This window comes from Tympanuchus pallidicinctus, unplaced genomic scaffold (genome assembly GCF_026119805.1).
Source record: "Tympanuchus pallidicinctus isolate F22 unplaced genomic scaffold, pur_lepc_1.0 scaffold7, whole genome shotgun sequence".
Classification (NCBI taxonomy): domain Eukaryota; kingdom Metazoa; phylum Chordata; class Aves; order Galliformes; family Phasianidae; genus Tympanuchus; species Tympanuchus pallidicinctus.
This window is the reverse complement of record NW_026294791.1, coordinates 11,340,137-11,364,678: the sequence shown is the minus strand read 5'-3', so window position 1 is coordinate 11,364,678 and position 24,542 is coordinate 11,340,137. Positions and strand designations below refer to the sequence as shown.

General features: G+C 37.5%; 1 protein-coding gene across 4 annotated transcripts in view; it reads left to right on the top strand.

The window, feature by feature from the left end:
- Nucleotides 1-24,542, top strand: part of ADGRL4 (adhesion G protein-coupled receptor L4) — a 76,007-nt gene that overhangs the window by 17,812 nt on the left and 33,653 nt on the right. For all 4 annotated transcript variants that reach the window (XM_052666094.1, XM_052666096.1, XM_052666093.1 and 1 more), the window contains one exon: nt 20,930-21,082. In XM_052666094.1, the coding sequence (XP_052522054.1) occupies nt 20,930-21,082 (153 nt within the window). The remainder of the gene's footprint in view (nt 1-20,929; nt 21,083-24,542) is intronic.

Sequence of the window (24,542 nt, the reverse complement as noted above, 5' to 3'; positions counted from 1 at the left end):
ATGCTTTTCCTATGATTCTTATGATGCTGTTTTCATTCCACTTGGGGCTTTGGAAAACAATTAAAAAACAATCCAGTTCTTCCATGCATTTTGGATTAGATAACTTTCTAAGGGTCCCTTCCAACTTAAAGAATTCTATGATTCTATGAATTGATGAAGGCATTTTGGATGTGTTCTGTGCAGTTTGTATCTGCAGTCCATCTCTTCTCATGCCATCAAGACCACATGGAATACTATGGACAGGAGCTTTTGCCCTCATATTTGGGGCTTGAAATACATGGACAGACCTTGCACTGTCTTTACCAAGAGCTGTTCTTTCCTGGGAACAGCAGGATCACACCAAGGACCAAATCCTCTTTGTGGAAGGATTACACTTCCTGCCAAATATGTGACATGGTTTAGTTTCAAGCACATACAGAATAAATCTCTGACAAGACAGACATTTAACAGTGGCTTAGTATCCAGGACTGTCATGGAAGACAGCTCTCAGCATCAGATCTAATAAGATTTTCTGGTCAATGACTGCATGATTTTGGGATCCTGCCACGTAAAAAAAAAAAAAAAATTGGTAGAGATGGTGTCTAATGAAGTTTTAGTAAAAATGTATATGTACTGCACTAGTGTGAATTAGTACAGCTAAATTATTTGTGGAGATGATACCTAAGAAGCCACTCTTAAAAAAATAAGTTTTCCTTTCTGCCAGCTCTTGTTACTGTTCTTCAACCCTTCCCTGTCTTTCTGTCACTTCTTCTTGGACTTTAAAATTCATTCATCAAAGAGATAAGAGGTTTTGTTTTATATATCACTAAAGATTATCCATGAAAACAATGCTACTAAAAATATGTGATGGCTGATCTATAAGATGTATGTGGACATTTTGTAGATATAACAAAATTTTCAGTCCAACTCCTGGAAGCAAAAAAACATAAACTCACTCAGGAGATTCCTGTTTCTTACAGTGCTGAATGCCTTATGCTCTGAGAAAAAGAAAGCCAAACTTCCTGTGCTGGGGACAATCAGAGAGGCAGATGCAGTCACTTCCACCCTGGAAACTAAGTACCAAGGTGGTTAATATTCTTTCAGAATGCTTACTTAGGAAAGTATGGGTAATAATTTCTCTTTGTACAGCTTTGCAAAAACAAAAGGAAAGAAAAAAAAAAAAGAAACAACACAAAAACACATGATTACAAAGTTTCAAATCAGATATGACAGCCTTAATGTTTTTGCATTATCTTCCTGCTCTGGAATTAAAGAATGTTTATAGAGGGCTAACTTGGGCTGTATCAGCATGGCTATATGATCCCAGAATCCAACCCATCCTTCAAGATTGTGCCGTCTGGAATAATGCTCTCATGAATAAAATAATACATGATAAAGTGTTGTTTATGATTTCTTTTCTCAGCAGATTAGCTATGTACATCTTGTAACACAGGCTGGCTCTGTGGAATATCAAGCATGGCAAGGGACCTGCTAGAAAATGAATTACATTATCCAGCCAAAGCAATATCAGAAATGTCTCAGTCTACACTATCTTAATGTTGATTTAAAATCATACATTCATATTACCTTTTTATGTTTAGTAAAGCAATGTGATGGAGCCTTTCTTTTGCCAAAGTTATATTATCCCATTTCTCTGAGTTAGATAAACTGTAATATGTCTGCTTTACAGATGGGTAAACTTAGCATAAAGAGAGGGAAGCCATTGTTTTCAGTCAAGAATGCCTAACCATAAGCACTTTCATCTATATTGGCCATCCACAGTGGCAATGGCTCTGCAAATGAGCCTCATTTCATTCATTTCTATGACAGATTATTTTACTTTAAACGATTCTTGGATAAAATACTTTAGGCATCCTGAGGGCAGGAACCTGAAATCAAAACTCCCACAAAGATGCTTCCTGCCCAGTTGAAGGAATGTGCTCATGGGCTCAGGGTGATTCAATTGCCTGTTGCCCAGTGGAGTATTTCAGCAGGAGGGATGGTTTGCATTTCTGCATGGAGAGAGGCAATTGAAGTATTTTTCAGGACCAAAGGACTGCAGGTTAGTTTAGGACTGCCTTAAACTCAAACACACTAAAATTTTTTGTGAAAGGACATTGCTACCACCTCCTTCTCTTTCACCTTTCCTTCTTGTCTTTTAATAAAATAGCTGCAGCTGAGCTGAGTACAGACCAGCTTCCCACCGGCATGTTAGGCATACTATGACTAGGCCCTGTCTCAGATAATCTCTGGCAGAGCCAAGACTGTCCTAAGCTTTTGCCAAAGTCCTAGTTTTAGTGCCAAAATCCATTTGTTGAACTGGGACTAAGAATGTGGTCACAAAGCAAGGCACTAAATGAGTATCCTCATCAGTAGCCAGTTTTTTCCAGCCTGCATTTTAATAAATATTGTATAAATTATAGTATAGTATAAATTATAGGTATATAAATTACAACTTGTAACACAGAATACCGGACCTGTTGTGGGTTTTAGCCTGCATACTATGGAATAGCCAACATACTGTTTCTATCATTTTAATAACCTTTACAGAGCAGGTGGCTGTTGCATTTAATACAGCTATCATTTTCCTTTCCTCATGGGATTTACTGTGATGACAGTTCCATCATTTCAATTTGGGTATTTAAGGCTTTTAGGAAGCATTTTTAAGCAATTATCTAGTATAAGTATTTTCAAGCATGCTTAAAGCATACAGAGAGTCACTCCCTTTCACACTGCATATTTCTCAATAGGAATACAACGTGCTTTATGTTAATCTGTGGCAAAACTATGGAAAAGATCACCAACTGTGATAAACTATCTAATTTAGCTAGATGGAGTTATGCCCTAATATTCCAGATGAGGATCAAGCCCAACATTTTACAATTGCTAAGATTTCAAAGATGTGAAACATTTCTAGGATTATTGCAATATATATTTTGCATTTTAAAGGTAAGATACAGAAACCAATATTTCATCAAACCATTTAATTTTCTTCCAAGTTTGAAAGTAAATTGACAAGAGATCAGCAATTGGCAAGAGAACAAATGAAACATATTGAGAGAGCCAATTTGCTAGTATCGAGGGAGGCAGATTGTCAGTTTTACATCTGCCAAAGCAGAACCCTTGTTGCTGGCTTTTCCCCTCCTTCTTTTAAAGTATATTTCATTACCTAAAGGTTTAATTGTTAGATAATTCAGTAATCCTTTATAAATGACCAACGTGTAGTCTGTTCATTAAGAAGCCCCTTTCATCACTGTGCTGTGATTCTGGCAATTGCAGTTTGTTTCTGAAAGTTCTGCATTTTTTTTCCCCAAACTCGTCACACCTGACTCACACCAGATTTCAATTGCAGCTGAGTAGCTTCCTGGGCCCCAATACTCTAGATGCCAATTTACTGCATCTTTCTTGAACTAGCTATTAAAAGGGAAGGAAGCAGAAATAAGACTGAGTTTTCTACTGACAGCCTGCTTTGAGATACAGGCAGAATGAAAAACAGACTTTTTTCTTCCTTTTTTTTTAAATTTAGACGAAGGTAAGTGCTTTTATGTTTCACTACCAGCAGGGTGGACATATATATAGTTATTTTCTCCTGAGAAGCAGGTAGGTAGAAGTGAACTCAGTCCAACAGGTGTAAAAGCTGTAAGTTATAAGGTGTTGTAGCAGCAGTAGTTTGAGAGAACAGACATAGATAATGAGATTAGTAGTTCTGTGTCCTTAGCTATCCCAGTTAGTATTTGCTGGTTTCTGTTCTTTGTTAGTTTACTACATGATATTCTTATGAGGAGGATTTAAAACTGCATTAGTGAAATGAGGTGGTACAGCTATGTAACCCTTCATGTTTCATTAACTTTCAAGAAGTCTGATGTGTGATGTATCCAGGATGTGTAAGCAAACTGGAGAACCAGAGAACTTGATATGACAAATGGTGATACTTCTTGATTCACAGATACTTTGTTGTTGTGGGTTGTCTTTGTGAATTGGTTTTCATGTATGCACGCACCTTGTAGATCAGGAAACTGGAAACAAAAGCAAAATTATTTTTTTTAAAGTTAGAAAAGAAGAAAATAAATTTTCTCTGTTGCTAGGTGCTTGGTGGATGTTATATGTTTTGCTTATTTTTTTCCCTGTCTTTTATAGCATTTGAGTATTAATGTAGTTAATGTGACTTCAGGTGTTAAAGCTTTAAGGACAAAAATACAACAGTTATTGCAGAGATGTCTGTGTCATTTTCTGATGACATTAACAAAGCACTGAACACTTCAGCCCTGAGATGTCCATTTATGCTTGAAGTCAACAATTCTGCTCAAGATAGACCATCATAGCCTTCTATCTTTTTATCTTCAATTCTATGCTAGACAGGGATTATTTTTTATTTTATTTCTAGAGAAGATTTTGGTCTTCCTGGGAGAGGTGCATTACTCTGTTACTGCAAAGTAATATCTGTTGACCGTGCCATGGTTCCTCTAGACCATCTCCTAGTGCTCAGCTATGAGAACAGCAATGTGGGGTTTAGAAATGAGTGCATGTAGTGTGTAATTTCTCCAGGGTGTTAAAAGACTTTTCAAGATTAAATTTCCCAGTCACCTGAATCCTTGCTACCTCTGCTTCTAGCTCTGTCTTCCCAACTATGAAATGTATTGTTATGCAATTCTTCATTCAAAGGGAAAACACTCTAGAGAGCAGAGGAAGTTTCAGTTTGCTTTTTTTCTTAGGATTCATTATTTGATTTACACTCTATCCAAACAAGATGAAGGTGCCAAATGAGTTTGTATTGCTACAGAAGCCCTTGTGCCCTTTAGGATTTCAGATTTGTTTTGTTTAAATCAAAAAAGACAAGAAAGGATTTTGTAGATGTGGAACTGAGAAATAGGTAGGGCAAGTGATTACTCAGGTTTCCAGTCTGTAGTGAAGCTAATAACTGAACATGAAACCTGAAGATCTACCAAGGTTGTCTCTGCCATCTAGCTCACAAGCTCTGCTTGTGGATGTTCCTTAAGGAGTCCGGAAGGAGGTGGGAAGCCAGAAAAGGCAACCCTTCTGTAAATGAAGGAGGAGAATGAACAACAAGGAGCTAGAAAAAAATGTGGCAGAAGCTACTTTTTTTTTTTTTTTTTTCCTTAACCTGTGTATTAGTGGTGTACAGGGTGGGTGGGTGTGATCATTATGCACCTATCAAAATGCCTTGTGGTTTTCCAGAGGTAAATATAGAATTACAGAGGTCAACAATCAGAGGAGCTTGTACTTGCCAGCACATCATACTTGCCTATTTTGCCCTTTGTTACAGAGCTAGCCACCCATAGATAGATTTCCTGCTGGCCAGCTGGCCCTTAATTGTGCTGTTCCCACTATCACTCCCAGTAGAAACTGGTAAACTAGAGCACTGCTGAGATTAAAAGTATGGATTATATCTGCCATGCAGTCCACTGCAGAGGCCATAGCTCTTTCTCATGCTTAATATAGACAGGAGGTGTTCAGTAGCAGTTGGCAAATGTTGAATTATTAAATCGTGTCTACAGCACTTAATATAATTATTGTATAGATGATAGAACAGTGAGATAAGTTTGGTGTTGACAAGCAGACTTATCCACCTTTAGAGTTTGGCTAACAGACTTGCTGGTTTGGAATTCAAGAAAAATCTACCCTGTCAGAAAGGATTTAGAAAACTAAATGAGTTTGCAGATTGCTCTGCACGACAGGCTTTTTGTCTGCCTTCAAGGTCTGTATGATCTAACCAAGCATGTGAAAGTAAGATACATATTTCTGAGTGCTGCAGTAGTTTTTGTTATTGTAGAGAAGCGTTAAATATAAGCGGTAATACTAAATAGTTATTTTAATCTATTAAATATTTTGTGGATTAATAATAGTGTATGTAAAGTCTGGAGGACTGGGATAGCTGAATTCATTTTTGGGTGGCTTCTCAATTGGCTATCTGCTCAGGAAATTCACTTTGTGATCTTTTTATCCTCGAGGAAGCAAATGTAGACAAAAGAGATGACTCCACAATTACGTCTTGACTAGAAATAACTGCAGCAGAAAGTCTGTTTGCTTCTCTCATCTCTTACTGAGAAAGTGTAATTAGTACACTACTAGACGTTTGTAGACAGTGTTACTGTGAAGGAACACAAACTGCCACTGCAGCTCTTTTTAAACACACAGTAGAAACAGACAGCTCTCCTATGGTGACAGAAAACATCAAAACAACAAAACACAGTATTTTATCTGATGGGGTAACAATATCTCAGCTAATAAAATGGCTGTCATTCTTGCCCATTGTATAGATAAGGAAGCTGAGGACATTTGGATGCTCTTTGTTGGCATGCCAAGTTGCAATTATCCTATGACAGAGCCCTTCTGGGCTATGATTGATGAAACTTTTTCAGGGGAAAAATGCTTCAGTAAGTGAATTTCACTGGGTTTCATGATGACATTGCTTGCACAATGGTTGGCAAAAAACAAAAACATTTTAAGCAGAACTCAGGCCTAGGAAAACATGGCCTCATTTAGTTTGCTAGGGATGTCCTTGCCATGTTCGCTTATTTGTATTGTATGTTGGATGTAAACAGCTCTAATTTTGAAGTTCTTGTGTTGACCTTTTCTGGCGCTGAGATCAAAGAACTTTCTGCAATAAAGATGAGAAGACTTTAAAGACTTCAGTGGTGTGTCAGAGTAGGGTATGTTTAAACAAAAAAAATAACAGTGCAGCCTTTGACTGAAACAGGCACTGAATGAAGTTCTAAAGAAAGCCATTGCTCCTCAAGAAAACCATCATTATCTTCAGCTTGGCTTAAAAGTGGGCCAGAGTTGAAAACAATTTTTTCCTTTTCCCTGGGCCTTATCTCACAAACTGATACTGCTAGTTGTTTCTATCATATGTAATATAGATGTCACCAGTCAAGAGGACAGGCATGCTCTTTCTTTCCTTTATTCAAATTCCTATGTGAATGTGAGGTCTGGTGATGCCTATCTCTGAACAATAGCCTGTAAAATAGATTTTCCAAAGCATGGCATTACCCTTTTTGTGATGCTGTTCTGCTGTCTTATCACTGATGTGCCCTTTTCCCTAGCTCCAGCTGTCCCTTATCCCATATCTTTCAGTGGGCCTCTAGAAGAGGTCCTGGAGACTGACTTTACAATGCCTGATTTGGAGCCAAGGCAGCTGCAGTAAGAATTTAAACTCTAATCCAGTATGTTATTTACCAGCTTGACCATGTGAAAATAAATAATTTAAGCACTACTTTTTTTTTTTTTTTTGTCTGTAGTATGTATTTACTTTTGGAATGTAAACCTACTCTACTTGACTAAACAAGTAGGCAAAATGCTTAATACTTACTATAACATGAAAATCACAACAAATCCAGTACAAAAAAAATAGTCTTTCCCAAACAAACTACTCCAGGATTTCCAGTAACTTGGAGCAAAACTAAGGATATCCTATAGAACTGCCTGTACAGATACATCCAGAAACGGGGCAGAGGACAAAAGGCAATGATATTCTTAATGAACAAAACATTTGATATATGATATAATAGTTTCCCTGTATTAAAAATAAAGTAATAATTTTTATTATTGCTTTTTGCTGAACCAATTTCTTAGCCAGCATTTCTAAGAAGAGGAGCTAGCAGCACTTCTCTGCACATTTAGGAAAAGACCCAGTTTTCACAGTGTTGTGGCCATGCTACAGAGATCTACTCAGTGATGCTGGAAGTTTTGTATATGTGATAATGAAGATGTTTATTAGTGTTTGAACTTTGAGTTAGGCAATTACTTAAGTTTTATTTATAAATTAAGAACTTTTTTTTTTAAGAGAGCGATTTGCGGGGGAAAAAGTATTTAGCATTTCCAACTATGAGTTTTGCAGTTAAGTTATGCTCACTACACTAGTAGTGAGGCTTTCCGCAGTGTCCCCCTCTCTGACATGTCCCCAGCACAACAGTTTGTAGAGATCTGTTTTATACTACTTTATTTGGTATATTATGACAATCTTCCTTTTCTGCAGCTTCTGTATTTTTAGTACATAGATTATGCCTACACTTGAATCCGTGGCAACATTTTCTCATTGTTTTGTAACTGAGACTTCCTCACCCAGAGTCTGCTGAGATGCCATAACATGGTACAGGATAAGCCAGGTCAAGCATCAGCAGCAGTGTGGCTGAGCAGCAGAATGTTTCATCCAGGCTAACAATTTAAACACAGAGCAGCACTAACACATCATTGCTGCTTGTAGTACAGTCTACTTCTGAGCTCCACATAGCCATCCATTTTGGTGCGCAGACATATCTCTCGCTGCCAAAAGATGCACAGCTTCACAGAATACACACTCACACTCCCACTTGTCAGTATTTCCAGGCTTGAAATGCACATAACACCTTATATTCCAGGCTGCATTATAGTAGGAAAACTTTAAAGTGTTTTAAATTGTTTTTGCTACATCTCAATGTTTGCTCACTGCCCTGTGATAAAGTTTCTTTCCAATTTAAAGACTTTTTATTTTTTAATGGAAAGAGCACTTATTTTTGTGTTTCACATGTTTGGGCTAAGAAAGTCTTTAGCCTCTAAAATGAGAATGAACACACTCAGGAGAAAATGACAAGGTTATGTAGACAACGCTGATCATGAACATACAGAATGTTTCAAATTAGTACATAACAGCTCTGTTCTTCAACAGTTGTTGGTGTAGTCGGCAAGGGAAATGTCTTTCGAGATTGAGTTAGGATGCTGTATATTATTCTCACATTCAAAACTCATTAAGGGATCTCAGTTCATTAATTTGTGCCATTTGAGTTGGGTCCAAAGTTTTCTGGATAGTGTGCACCAGAAAAAAGGCTCCAGAAAGAGCTATTAAGACCACCTATCAGGAGAAGACCACAGATTCTGTCACTGCAAAGCTGTAAGGTTCAGGAAAAAAATGTTGTAAAGGCTGAATTTCCTCTTTCAGGCATCTGATTTCTGAAGGTATTGCTTCAGAAAGAATTGCTATGCTTTTCAAATAAACAAATTTCACTAACATTATATTAAGCTATTGTATAGGAAAATGAGTGAGTACTTAAATCTGCAGCCTTTTAGCAGTGCCTGAGCAGTAAAATGGACCTGATTCTGCAGTATTTTAAAACCTGTAATTCTACTTGCATCATTATATTTAGCCCTAATTCACATCAGAAGATAAGAAATGGAAGCTGTATGTTTTGTTTTTTTTTCATAGTGACTTTTGTTACTGAATGTGAAATGCTGATGTTAGTCTGTTGGAATATGACTGCCAGTAGTTAAGACATTTTCACCATAGAGTTAAATGCTTACATTGACAGTAGCTGGAAATACTTCAGTGGTTATTGTTGAAGTCATTAGTTGAGCTGAAGTAATGTTGGCATGTTTTCCCATTGGGTAGAATTCCTCTGTCTAATTGTCTCTCTCCTTCTTGCCAGACCATATTTGATATCTGTGGGTTGGGAGACTGGATGTTTTCCAGTAATTAATGGCTTTTCTCAGTAATAGATTAAAATGGTTTCCTTTCATGAATTAGTCTATTATCCAGTTGTGAAGCTACTGAATTCCAGAGTATTTAAATGGGATAAGTTACAGGGGTAATATATTAAGCAAAAAAAAAGTGCCACTGTTTTGGAGGAGAAGTGAGTGAACCATTTTAGAAGATGCTTAGTTCACATGTCATTTTTGACAAGAATGAAAAAGGAGGGAAAAAAAAAAAAAAAAAGGGGGGGGGGGGGGGAAAGGCCATTATGCTACTGGGTTTATTTTCTTTTCCTTACAAGAATTTAGTATTTACGTGGAGCAATGTAGTCCATATATCTCCTAGACTAGGTCACCATGTAACCCCCTGAGTAGTACCAGCAATTAAATTTCATCAAGCTACTCTTGTCATGAGTACTGTAACTTGAGTTTGACAGAAGTATATCATAAACTCAGTATCTTTGTTGCTCAGACTAGACTCTGTCCACTCAGAGCATAATTAGCTTGTGGTTTCAGAAATCAATGAATAACGTTCCGCAATGGAAAAAAAATATCTTCTCTTGTAGTCACCATTTCATGGCCATCCATACTACTTGAGCTATCGCTTCTTTCTTAGAGCATTTTTGCCACATCTTTTATTGTATTCTACTTTTTTAATGAAAAATAGAAGTAAATACAGCTGTAAAAGTAAGAAACAATTTTAACTGTTTCTGGTATGTTACAGCAAATTATTTTTCAAACAAAATGCATTCAAGATATCATAGATTAATGAAATCTGTGTTTTTAACATATTTTAAGTAGCAGATTCAAAAGAATGAAGCACTTCCATTTAAATACAATAGCCCAGGTTTCCTTTCTACATATGGGTATGCTCTTGTTAATCAAATAAAATTTTCCCACTAAAGCTCTTAAATCACATTATCTCATGATTTAGCAAAACTTATTGTAAAGTTAACTTTCTCTTTTATCTTTGAAAAGTACTATTGAAGTGGTGAGTGTAAACTGGCAGTTTACATCTCCAAGGCTGGGAAAGTAGTCTGGACGTGTAATTCATAGGAACTTCATGTTTATACTGACTTCCAGCCTTATGTTTCACTTTTAGATGAGGTACTTTTGAAGAAGCCAGAGATCAAGACCTCTGAGTGATGACCCTTTTGTAACTGGCCATAGAAAACATCCAACAAGGAGTCATTGGAAATTAGATATGGACAGAGTAATGCTGTTATGGTTATACTGCTTTTTTTTAGACACATTTAACATCTGTTGGATGCAACTCAGAATTGATGCATGATTACGTACGATCTCTTTGCGGCTACTGGGGAATTATTTCCTTTCAAAGAGTCCAGTTAAAAACTTCTGTTGTGAAATTCAAAAGGAAGTTTGGATTTAGATTAACAACAGAGTGTATGATAGTGAGTTTATGTATTTTGGTTCAAAAAAAAATTATGCTTGTGGGGTTTGCAGAAATGAGTGTAGGAAATATCAAGAATCAGGTGTGTTAGGAAGCAAACAGCAATTTTGAGTCCTATTTTCCTGAATGCTGTTATACAGTGGCTAGTGCAGTACTGCAGTGAGGATATGAGTATGCAGCAGAAATCATGGCATTTATTTATATGAACTGTAGAAAGAGTTAAACAATATAATCAGGATTTCAACCTCACATTCTGCTACATCTTCTTTCATGATACTGGTATAGAATCAGCACTGTGGAAAACTAAATGGGAAGTCTGCAAGAAATTACAGTGCAAATACTGTGTCTGGCTATGATATTATTACAGTTTTGTTTTCATTTCTGAAACTGAATGTTTTCTTGGGTTGGGAATTCAGAGGCACAGTTATCTACTGACAAATCCCTGTCCATAGGGAACTCCTATTTTGCTCACTCAAAACTGTTCTCTGTACGTATGCTGTTTTACTTTTCAGTTAAAAGATAAGTTTTAGTGAAAGCAATCAAGTTAGCTGTAGAAATGAAAACTGTATTGGGAATGACATAATTTAGTAAAAGGGAAGTTTCGGAAACCCTTTGGCTGATAGCATTGAGGAAAAAAAACACTGATGTCTGTGCGCTCTTGGCAGCTTTAATCCAGCATATTCCCATTCAGCTGCTGTTCACCTTGTTTAAATGCAGTGTTTCTGATGAAGGCAAACCAAAAAACTGACAATGCATCTCAGTTGCGTTCTGTGTAATCCTCAAGTTTGACACAGGGTAACTGACAGGATGTTGAGGTTGGGTCCTGGTAATTAGATCTGTGTAGGGGGAGAGAAGGAAAAGCAATGTGTTTTTCATTCTTCTGCTCTTTGCAACTTTTTCCTCCAAAAAAAGTCTGCTTTTATAAAAGCAAAGCTATAGGTTAATGGGAGCCATTCCTTTGACACATCAGTGAGCTTGAGGTCAGGCTCTGTTATGGAAGCAGACTTTTCACATGCTTAAGTAAAACATGAATGCAGTGCTGCTGTGCTCACTCACAGATAAGCAGACAAACCTGCTGTTTGAGGGCCTGTCATCAGAAAGAATGATGGACCAGGTCAGCTGGAGCAGCTTTCTTCAGAGTTTGGTAGAGATGAACCTGAACTCACCCTTTAGTTCAAGTCTCCCCTGCTCTAGGGAGGAATTCATGTTCATTGCCACAAGCTGTCTGTGGAGTACCCTTCCATGGTTTGCCATGCCCTTGGTGTTAGGCACTTGAAGCTGCCCTTGTGCTGTGGTAAGGCTCCAGACCAGGCTGACAACAGTCCTCTGGCATTTCCAGCCTGGCATGGCAGGAACCTGGCACTGCTGGTGCCAGATGGTGTGTCAGAAGACTCCAGGATCATTCCAGGCATTAGCCCTGTGTGTCTAATGTATAAATACATGTCCTGACACAGAAGAGTGTTATTTCTGATCAAAGCTTTTGCTGTGCGCTTGTAGGGTGCTTGGTAAAGGTTATCACAATGTTTAATGCTTCTCTGCCTTTCTCAAGCTATGTTGTCTCTTATTTACCCCCTTTTCCACATCTTATTTTACCATACCATAAGGACAATGTTTTGCAAATATAAGCTGCAGTGTGGTGATGCATTTCCTGGCTGTGTTAAAAGTCTGGATAAACATCTTCCTCTTTTGTATTGGAATCTGGAAAAGTGCTGTGTGGGATATTTTTCCCCCCTTAATCAAACTGTTTGCTGAGTTGTTTTCCCTCACTGTTACATCTTGCTTGGGACCAAAATGTTTAGGTTTGAGTAGCAATGGCATCTCATTCGTTCACATCCTGTTGGGTGGGAGCCTTAGGTTGTTTCAGTTCACTCTATGGATAACCAGTATGCATATGACTGTTAATTTAGATAGGATTATTGTTTTATCCTATTCAAGTGTCACTAATCCTGTTTTCCAGTGAGTTCGTCTGGTTGTTGCTCCATGTATCCAAAACCAGGCTGAGAACTACAGCACTTCATCTTCATTAATTTTGTCCTGCTTACCTGTAATTACTTGTTGTTTCTGATATTACTCCACTACAGTCTCCTTTTCTTCATCTGTTTATTTTAACGGTTTGTCTGGCCAGGTACTCAGCTGGTGAATTCATGTCACTTTCCTCAGGAAGGCAGACAGGGAACCTGAGTGCTTCACATGCAAGGAGGTCATGGTCTGCTTCCCCTAAGAGTGAGTGGCAGTTCCTGGTCCCTCATGCCTAAGTTGTGATGTTGTGGACTGCACTCTTCACCCACACTCCTGACAGCTGCCCTGGGACCCTGCTCACCACATCAGCAGGAGATGCTGGGCCAGCTCCAAACATTTGTAATAGAAAGGGTTGTGAATTTTCAGAGTGCTTACCACCCTTCCTTCCCCGATGTTGTCAGCGCGGAAGTGCCATGCAGGTAATAATTAACAAATGTGGGAGGTGCACACCCAACTTGAAGCTCTCCACTTGCACCAGCACAGCTCTGGAGCTGTTGTACTGAATCTCCTTTGGTCACTGCAGCCCTGAGGTCTCCTTCTGGGGGGGGAGTGGCAGGTGAGGTTATGGCTGTCTGCAATGTGCGTGCATTGAGGAGAGACAGTGCTGGGGAAATAGTGCAGAGGGCCATTTAGCTGCTATTTGCCCCCCTTTCCCAGCTTTTGTTTCCCTCTGTTTCTCTAATTTGAGAGAATTTCTGTTCTCAAAATCCTGCAGATGCTTGTCTGGGTGAATGTTTTGTTTGCAGTCAACAGGTAGCACTTCAAAAGATATATTTTTTCCCATGTTATTCCTCACATATGATAAATCGCAAATTACAGATTTGTTGATAGACAGATATTTTGCAAGCGTTGAAAAGGTAGACACTGACACCCAATAATAAATAATTTTCAGAATTTCCAAATTAAGCAAGAATACTAGTAAGAGATGAAAGAAGCAGTTCAGTTAATATATTAACCTCTCCAGTCCTTTTTGCATTCTCCAAGTCTTGACCTGAATGTGTTTTTAGTATGTAGGAACATGACTTTCCTCCTTTTCCAGACCATTCGGCCCTCTTCCTTACAATGACACCATGGCAATTTTTGTTGTGGTGACCTTCAGTTCATCCAGACTCGCAAGAACTGTTGATCTGAAATCATCTTTGCATATACACATAGCTTGTGAAGAATGTGAGAGAGAATGTGTTTGCTGATCCAAAGGCTTCTGGAAGCCCAGCTAGCTGCGGAGCCTTTACATCCAAACCAGTTAAAAACCCCTGGAAAGATATGCAAATGTCCAAAGAAGGCATTGTGATGGGCTGTTACAAAGAGGCAGAGAACTATGAAATTCTAGCAAGATGGAGCTTTCAGTGACAAGATTTCCTGTTCAGCAACTGTATGGTCCCATGCCCCACTGTAGGACAAAGATGAATCCGGCCCATTATGAAAGCAATTCATATTTAAATGAGCTTTCCAGCCCAGTTCTGCAGTCTCAAGTGGTTTTTCTAAGCATCTGCTCTTTCATGCTGATTTAGACCAAACTTGAATGCTGAATCTTTGGAGAATCATAAACAAATTGTGTTAAATTACCATTAATGGAAACACATCACAAGGAAGGCAAGGCAAGGCTGTTAATGGTATTGCTGTTCTTAACTCAGGCTGTGATGGCTGTAGACACAGTCCTGCAGCACAGAAGTAATGTATGTAAGATCACCCACTGTTCTGAGACCTCCAGACAAGCTAAGCACAGCAGGGTGAGTAGCACTGGAATTTGTTTTACAGGAAGCCTTTCATTTCCTTGCTTTTGAGGGGTTAAGTGAGGCACTTCAAGTACTGTTCTCCCATGGGGGTTACACTAGGGAAGGGTAGTTTTAGTTTCCCTTAGGGGCTCCATAGCAGCTTTGGCAGCAGAGGCTGCTGTCGACAGAGAACAGCCGGATGCAATGAATCAATGTATTCCCCAGCCACCCCAGCCGCGTTTCCTTCCTACTCAGGGCTGTCCACTTCTCAGACTGCTGTGTGCAGTAGTGGTCTCCAGCCCCGTGCTGCTACGGCTGTTCTTGCTGGACAGGTCTTCCCCAGTGACCTCTGACCTCAGCTTTAAAAGGTCTGGATTAGGGAGCAAAATTAATGGAAGTTTGAATCATTTCTTTTTATGTCATCTGGGAAATGCATGGAATAGAACAGTTTGTGAATATATTGTATATATTATATAGTAATGGCCTTGATATTGAGCTCTTTGAGGTCCTTAGTAACATAAAGCATTCATTGAACATGTGAATGCTGCTATACTGCTACACTTGCTCAGGTATGACTTCAGGAAAAATCAAAACCAAATAAATCAAGCCCTATCAGGAATCTGTTGACCTGCAACAGCCAGGTTTCTGCTGCCTCTGGAAACCTGTTGCCTCTCTGAACTGCCTGGCTAGGGTATCCATGTAGGAGTCTGCACAAGCACCCTGGCTGTAGCACTGACAGACTGCACTGCTCTGGGAACCAAGAGTAAGGGCCCCTGCTAGAGAAGTAGAGGAATGAGAGCCCTGAGTGGTCAGCCCTTATCCAAGACCCCAGCAGAAATGTAGAAATTTGAATTTCCCAAGAAATTGGGAAATGTAGATTAACTGGCAGATATTGACCTGAGACTTCTGAGAATTCCAGCTCCGGAAAAACAACAACAAGGAAGGATTGATGTCAAAGGCTGTGCAGTTCCAGGGTTGCCTTTCCAATGCGATGGGCTCCAAAGCTGCCCTGTTCTGATGCTATGGATTATTATGACACAGGAGTTTCATTTAGATGACTCTTATTACCAGTAACCAAATTTTGGGTCCAATATTGCCCTTTTTTTTTTTTTTTCCTTTTTTTTCTTCAATTAGGTCTCATAATTGTTTACTGCCATGAGCCTGGCTGCTGTCAACTTAACTCAATACCTGCCAGAGAGACCAGAATATACTCCATGATATGTAGTTTCGCTTCTCCAAAAATCTGATTTTATGGGGATTGATGAAGATCAAACATGCTCAGCTTACTCTGTATTTTCAGCCTTGATTGTTAGTTAATTAAGGGGAGAAATAGTTTCCTTAAATTGATTTTAAAAAAGAGAAAAAAAAAAAAAAAACATTCTGCTGTGTAACTGTGAATCAATATCACAGGCTTCACCGCAAAACTAATTCTTCATATTACATGTCATCATATAATCATAACGTCTATTATGGAAAGGTACTCAGTGCAATGGTAATCTGTTGAGGCTGTTGGTTTGACAAACTCACTGCCATAAGTTCCCCTTGTGACACTTTTTCATGTAAAATACGTAAACAGCATTACAGAAATCCTATATCTAGAATTGATAAATCAAAGTGTTCTCTTGTGCTTGTCACAATAATAACAAATGGTGTCATTTTGTAACTGTTTGTCCCAGAGCTTTCCTATTGTTGATTGTAATTTTATAACCACCCAGTAATGTAACAGTATGTACGAAGAGGTAAAACTCGCATTTTCAGAAGGACGTGGAATATGATTTCAGTAATTTGCTCTTTGCTTTATTCCTAAAAATCTTATCATAATTCTCTAGTTTCCAACAGCACCATGGTTGTAAAATCCACGAATCATTTTTCCTCTTCAAATTTCATACATTTTTAAATTTCTAAAAGGATGAAATGTTCAGTAAATGCTAAACAGAAATCATATATGTTTTATTTTTCAGTGAACAATATTATGTATGTGATGTAAGAGAGATTTTTTTTTTTCTCCCTCAAACAACAATCCTCTTTGGCTTCCTCTGTGAATGAGAACTTCCATCAATACCTGAACTTCCAAGTGAGGCTACTTAATCCTAAATCAATTGTGTTCTCATAGTAATTACTTATGCAGTTTTAATACACGAATACCAACCTCAGTTCAAAAGTTTGGAAGGAGTATGTCACCTTTTCAGATATACATATATATATATGCTTACTTTTTAGAACCTACATTATTTGAGAGAACAATAGAGAAATTTTTGCATGCAGCTGTCAACTAGTTTAATTTAGCCACATTACAGTTACACAGAGTAAAATACACGGTTGCATTGTCAAGGTGAAATTGGAGAATCAGTTTTATTTTACACTTGTGCTATTTAAGCATCCTACCAACACTCTGGTGCACAGTAATTAACTTTGACTTTTGACCAGTCTTGTTTCTAGAAGTCTCTGTTTTCTGTTGTTTTTTTAATCAGAAGAAAAAATAAATAAATCTTTAAAGAAATGTGCATTTCTTGAGTACTGACTGCAGTGTTTAGTGGTTATCTGTGCTGGTTATGAATGCGTATGCCATAATTAGATTATGTAACAAGAAAGCAGTTGGATTATACTGTTGCTGTCATTTAAGCTATATTCTCTCGGTGGAAAAATGTTTGTTAGAAAATTTTCTGTCTGTAAATCCTTTTGTTTTTGTTTTTTTCTGACTTCCCTTAAATCACAAATCCAGTAGTACTGTAAATTCTGTAAAATTTGTAAACTATCTTCAATCCCCTAAGCTTCACGTTAACTATTATCTGAAGAAAAAAAGAAAAAAATATATTTTGTCTATATCCACAACTAAAATGTATTCATCATTTTTAATGTTGTAAAATGTTTTCTGTGAAGTCAGGCAGGTTATTTAAATGCATTTAGTAAAACTGAATATAAAATGTTTTTCTTGACTTTTTCCCTTGCTTGCCTTTCTCATTTTCTGGTAGTTTTTCATAGTGAGCACCATCCTGGGCCAAATTATGTCAGTGACTTTAATACCATTAATTTCAATGGAAGCAGGATATGGTCTGTAAATTATCCTCCAGCACGGTCTTCTCAGTATTACATTAGATCATGGGAGTAGCAAAAAGAAAACTGCTTATAAACTAAACTCTTTAAAATTTCCATTTCTGTGTTTACAATTTAAGATTCTATTATTCTGTTCAGATGTTCTTGATGTTTCTCAAATTATGTAATAATAAACAAGACCATACGTCCTTGACAGTACATACAGCTGGAGTCTGGGAATCACGCCATAGAAGATGTGCTGGACTTCATTTTCTATAATTTAAGCATCTTATTATTTCCTTCTGAAAATGGAATTCTTTCTGAAAATTGCTACCATTTCTGAATGTAGTAGAATTTTCAGTCACTTGATATGTCTCAGTATTTCTTAATAAAAGACTGACTGCCTTATTGCATTTGTCTACATATTCCAAATGGAGCAATTCATAGTATGATTTCTAATTGTTGATCTTGTACAGTGTGCATATTTTGTACGTAACTGGAGAAAAAGCCTTTAGCGTGAGATGAAACTGTGATCCATGCTCATTAATGAGAATGCTATGAGTACAAGAACATCATGTCCCTCCTCCTTAAAAATCTTAATCCTGCCAATACTCTGGCTTCAAGCCACTGAAGCAGGTAAACATTTCCTTAACTTTTGCCATGTGCAGACTCTGCCCTGTATTTTTCTTTTTTCTAATACATAAAAGATGTTTCCTTTACATTCCCACTTCTTTCGTCTGTATAATTAGACAAGAGGTAATGGTCATAAGTCATTGCAGGGGATGTTAAGGTTGGATATTAGGAAAACTTTCTTCATAGAAAGAGTGGTCAGGCATTGGAACAGGCTGCCCAGGAAGGTGGTGGAGTTATCATCCCTGGAGTTGTTTGAGAAAAGGGTGGATGTTGCACTGAGTGTCATGGTCTAGAGCTGTCACAGGCATGGGCTGCTGGTTGGTCTAGGTGATCTTAGTGGTATTTTCATCCTTAATGATTCTGTGATTCTGTTTAAGACTAAAAAAATAAAAAAATAATAAAAAAATAACCACGAAAGACTTACAGGTCAGTGCTTTGAAGAACAGGCTAAGTGAGTATCCTGCTATTTGACATTGATAACACTGCATGTAAAGTGAATATGAAAAGAAGTGCAGCTATGCTAGCTCTCACCACCAGTGAATAAAGAGTAAAGCACATCTGGTTCACGAAATCTTGTGTTGACAAGTGCATCGGACTCGGTTACTGAAAACAACATAGTTTTCTAAGTTAGCTGTAGAACAGGCTTGTTTACTCTTAGAAAAATAAGATGAGCCTATCCTGGAGGTTCTCTCAATGAGTGTTCTAAGTCAATTTAGTCACCAATCTTACATATACCCTAAATATTGGGAAAAACAACAATAACCCAGTAAAGTTATTTAAACAGAGTTGTAAATATGATATTGATGATGATTGTATCAGTCATTTTAGTGTTTTCTACAAGTAATTTGTCACACTTGCAAAGTACTAGTGCTGAGTGTGAAGACTTTGATTCTTATATTTGAGATCCTAGGAAACAAATCCCAAAGAGATTTTGCATATATCCTGTACTTTGTATCTCCTCAGCTCTGTTGTTCCCCTACTTTGAGTAAAGTTCTGCAGTGATCAATGTTTCCATTTAGCTTCCACTCCTTCTATCCCACAGACTTTCCAAAGCCAATGCATGTTATTTTCTAGTAAGTATAATTTCTTCCCAATGCCATTTACCAAACTGGACTTTTGATATTCCCATATACAGTCTCTGAAGTTGGTTTAGCACTTTTCCCTCCATCTTACTTTCACTTAAACTAATTTAGATTTACCTTGGCATTCTATGCAAATCCTATACCTTCTCTCCTGTATTCTCATGGATGCCAAAGCTGTAAAATAAATATTGTTGACATGTGTCCTTTTATACTTGGATTCCTCATTAAATTACATTCACTTTTAGTTATAATGAGCTTAATCCATCTAATCTGTTGACCCAAATTCTCCTGAGGAAAGCTGCCATTCTGAATTGATATTTGCATCTCTGAGTCAACTGAATAATATTCAAAATTATGCCAGACTTCAATTCTGAAAAACGTCCTGTGCCAGGGGTACTCTAGGAGTTTGAGACTGAGTTATATTGCAAAAATCTATTCCTGTAATGCTTTACAGCTCTTAATGAACGTTAATCTTACTACTTCCCTAACTTACATGACACTACACTTATCTGTATCCTATCTCTGAGAACACCTTGTGAGAAGACTGGCCATTGGGAAGCAGAAGCACCTTTCTGAAATTCATCCTTGGGCATCTTTTCTGAAATCATATTTCTTCTCCCTGTCATGCTCCTTAATCGTTCTTCTTCTGCAATAAATTGTTATTTCTCTCCCTGTTAGAATTCTTTCCTGTCATTCATCATGTTACGAGTACCTTTTACTTGAGAACAGGAACAAAATCCCAGCAGACTTCAGGAAGCCTTTAACTCTTTTACTTTCTCAGGATGTAGAAAGTAGAGAACTCAGTTCTTGTTTGGGTTTTGTTTGTTTGTTTATTTCAGAGTTTTGAGGTGCTTGGGGAGAAATGGGCTATTTGGAAAAATACTATTAGTGTTGTGACTATTATTCCCAGTCTGATAAGCATATGGGAAGATCAAGCCAGGAGTCTTGCTCATTAGTTTAAGATCTTTGGGATAACAAAGAAAAAAATGACAGCTCAGTCATCTAGTGGTTGGAAATCCTGCTCACAGTAGGAGTGTTGGAGTCTGATGGTCTTTAAGATCCCTTCTAACCTAAGGCATTCTATGATTCAGTCAGTAAGACAGACTTTGTAAGCTTGTTGTCTGGTACTGCTGAGAAATACCACAGATAGTCTTCAACAAACTAGGAAAAATAAAATTCAATTTAGCTATATTGATTCTGTTTTAATGTTAATGAATGCAGTGGGTTACTTCTTCCATAGGGTGATTTTCTACCTGTAGATTTGTGAAGATCATTATGGATACCAAAAACATTATCAAATCAACTATAGCAAAACATGCACTTAACTCAATCCTTTATTCCAACTGAATATGCAAGACATTTGTTTCAATACCCCATTGGTTTTCTCATTTATTAGCTCACTCAGGATGAGGGCAGAGAAGAGCTGCTGAACACCTGATTGTATCCTTGGTAATAGGATATCTATACAAACAGTGCCAGCTCAGCATTCAAACATTATATAAATAAAATACTGAAGGCCAAATTAAGTTTTTACTTGGCTGTTTTCTTCAATCTGCAAATGCAAATGTATTTCTCCATAATTTGTGTCTTGACAGATGATAATGAATGTGAAAATGCTACTCAGCCTTGTGGAGAGCATGCCAATTGCACAAACACTGTGGGAAGTTATTTCTGCATGTGTGCACCTGGTTTCAAATCCAGCAATGGTCAAAAAGCTTTTGTACCTAATGATGGAACCTCCTGTGTAGGTAAGTTATTAATGTCATCCAACTAGTTTTACATTGTCACTCTTCTCTTACTTCTTCTGTTAATTATAGAAAACTAGCAAAATGCATTTAGATTTGTGAATGTTTGAGTCCGAATGTAAAATTCCAACAATTTGGACTGGTACAAAATTAATATTCTAGTTTTTGGGCAAATGTTTCTCACTGATAATACTGCAGCTGCCAATGTTTTCAGTAACATTTCAATCTTTATGCAGTGTTCAGTATTTTTTATCCACTTGTCATAGTTTTAGAAAATAGATGTCTAGTTGAGGAGATACAGAAAACCCCAATCCAGTCTTTTATGACACTGTTTGACTGATCTGTGAGCAAGTTGGTAGTATTCTTAAAACAAAGCAGAGTGACAAAGCATTCTGCATTCAGGTTGCACTTGACCAAGACAATTCCCTACATGTATGACCTACTGTGCTCCAAATATCTTTTGTTGGGTGTCTCTGGTTTGGATATTTTCTGTAATTTTTCAAACTTGACCAAAAGCAATGAAAAAGATCAGTAATCCTACCTCTCATACTATCCATCAGCTTCTGTTTCTATAGCAGTTGAATGGATTGTGTTCAAGATTACAGGGGAAGAAAAGTTCTCTGGAAATTTTTTTTTTTTTTTTTTTTTTCTGAACATCTATGCAATCCTTTAGGATTTTCTTTGAATGGAAGAACTGTAACTATTTCTCTTCTTTCTGGTAATTTTCTCTATATGTTGCAACAGTCCTCAGGGAATGGGAAAATGAGAAATAAATCTATTGCCCTTTATACCTTTATGCTGACTGCGTCTCATTCTAGATAGTCTCCTGTGAGCCTGTGAGTGCTGACAACTTTTCTTCTTACTGCTCTTAATAACAGCAGAATGGCTGCATATTAAGCCAGAAAGTGATCTAATCAACATTTCTGGCCCATTGCTCATATCCATCTAAAAGAGCTCTGCTTTACCCAGCCACTATGAATTGTCTGTAAATTAGCTGAGATTGAGACTGTTAGCACATTGAGCTGTAAATATTCTCATGGTTTCTGGTCCATGCTTTGATTTTTACCAGTTACAACATTTCCTCAACTTCAGAACTTTTGTCTTCAAATTTATTTCTCTGACTGTTTTTGTGTTGCTTTTTACCACTAGCTTGCTAATTTCTTTTTCTTTTGCCCTCTCCTCTTTACAGGGCAGGCCAATCTGTTTTCATTCTCCACTAAGGGTTAGTTAGCAGTTAACTAACTTTTCCATTTTTTTCTATTTTGAAAGTCCATATGGGAGGAGCTGAAAGCTTCTAAAATTCACACTGAAAAAAAAATTACCTGTGGGCACCTTTTCTCATTAAATGAGTGTATCAATTACCTTACCAAGCAGGAAGTCCTTAAGACAACCTTTTGAGCCACAATTAATTTCCCACTTTATCAGTCAGGGAAGCTCTAATAAGATATTTTTTACCCAGTGGACCTGCTAGGGAGTAGATATGACTTGCAGCTGATGGTAGTGTATCCAGGTCGTTCTATTTGCAGCTGAAGCTTACACCAGGTTGCAATTCTGATCATAGTGCAAGTTACTCAATACAAATCAAAAGGCAAAGCTACCAAATATTCATCCTACCCAAATAATTTCAGAATCTGTAGAGTCTTAAGTTTCCTTTTTAATATTTATATCCTGATGTAGAATATATGCGCCAATGACCTTAAAATACAGCAGTGGAATTTTGGAGAGTGCAACATAATGCAACATATTTGTTAATGGATAAACGCCATTAAACCTGTCTGAAGCTCCCAATGGTAAAAGTTTGTACACCACTGAGTATCTGAGTGCATTTCAGAGTCTACGTGCATATACATACATATGCATTCTTCTTTTCTTCAGATATTATATTGATCTTCCAACTACAAAGCAACTATAAATCTCAAGGTAGTAAATCAAAAGAGAACTTGGGGAAACGTCAGTTCACCAGAATGTTAGGTTTTGCACTGTCAGCACTATTTCATTATGTTATCGGGTAGAATTGGTGAACAGATGACAATAAAATATGCTGACAAAGGAGAGTAGGAAGGGAGGGAAAGAAAAAGATAGAGAAGAAGGGAAATGGAGATATATGGTACTTGTGAAGACATTTTTCTGCTGCCCTGAATAAGAAATCTATTTACTTTGTAAAAGCCATTTTTTTTCCTTAGATTTCACATTTTATTGAACATTAAGCTTCAATTAAGGTCTCCTTTTTTTTTTTTTTTTTTTTTTTTTTTGTCCCAGTCACTAAAGTAAAAACGTGAAAATGGCCATCTTTAAAATCAAAGTGACATCTGAGCCACTCAGCCTTTTCCAGTAACACACTGTTAGGTTTCTTCAGCTTTTTCTCAGCTTCTTCAGAGGCTACTGGAAAGGTAGCCCTTCTCCATCACATCCTTTACTGGGACAGGAGAGTTGTAAAGTGGAGTATATGGCATTATACCACATTGCCAACCTTTCTTTTACCTGAACAATTGTTAAGCTTTTTCATTTCTACTTTATGTATGCTGCTGCCTTCTACAGTATGGAGACATGGGGAGGGACATTTAGTCCTTTGCAAATGGACTTTTCAATCACTCGCAAGCTACTAATAAGCAGAAGGTATAATGTAGACATCAAGCTGTCTTGACTGACTGGTAAAGAATCAAAGCAGTGTAGGTACAATTCAGTAATTGGCCAGACTGAACATAATAACTGTTCTCAGTACTTTTAATTTAATTGGAATTTCCTTGCCTGCTGCAGTAAATGAGGAGTGACAAAGCACAGAAATAAAATAAAAGGTTATAAATCTTTCTTCACACTAGCCTAAGTGGTGTTGGTGATATCATTTTCTGATTGGAGCTATTATAAAAGCTTCAAAGTTCAGCTCTGGGATTTGTTTTGAATATTTACTAAAAAGCCAGGGCTTTTTGCAGAGCGATGGCAAATGCTCTTCTGTTTAAAAAGCTGCTATTCTTCAACCTTTGCTCAGGAATGTTGTCTGTGAAGACTGCACACACAAGCTTTGGCAGCCCACTCCTGCCTACTCCTCTTCTAGTAGATCAAGGAGGATGGTTTGAGGTCCTAGCCCGAAAGCTCAGGTGAAAATGAATTGCTGAAAGCACTGGCAAGATGTTGTCTGTGTGCAATCCAACAATTGCATGCTCTTTAAAAAAAAAAGGCATAAGTACAAAATATAAAGAAACAAAAACCTACAGCTACAACAGAGTATTTCAAAGCAGGAACTTAAAAGCAACATTGCTGCAATTGTAACAAATTGACTGTCCCTGAAAATTTTATTGATTTAAAAGGAATACGAAGCTGATTAGTACCTTTCAAGATCAGGCATATTGCCTTTCAATTTTGCCATCCAGAAGATTTTTTCTCTGGGAAACAGTAAATTAGTTAGGCATGATATGGACTCATTCCATATGGACAACTGAACTGCAGAAAATCTATTTGCATATAC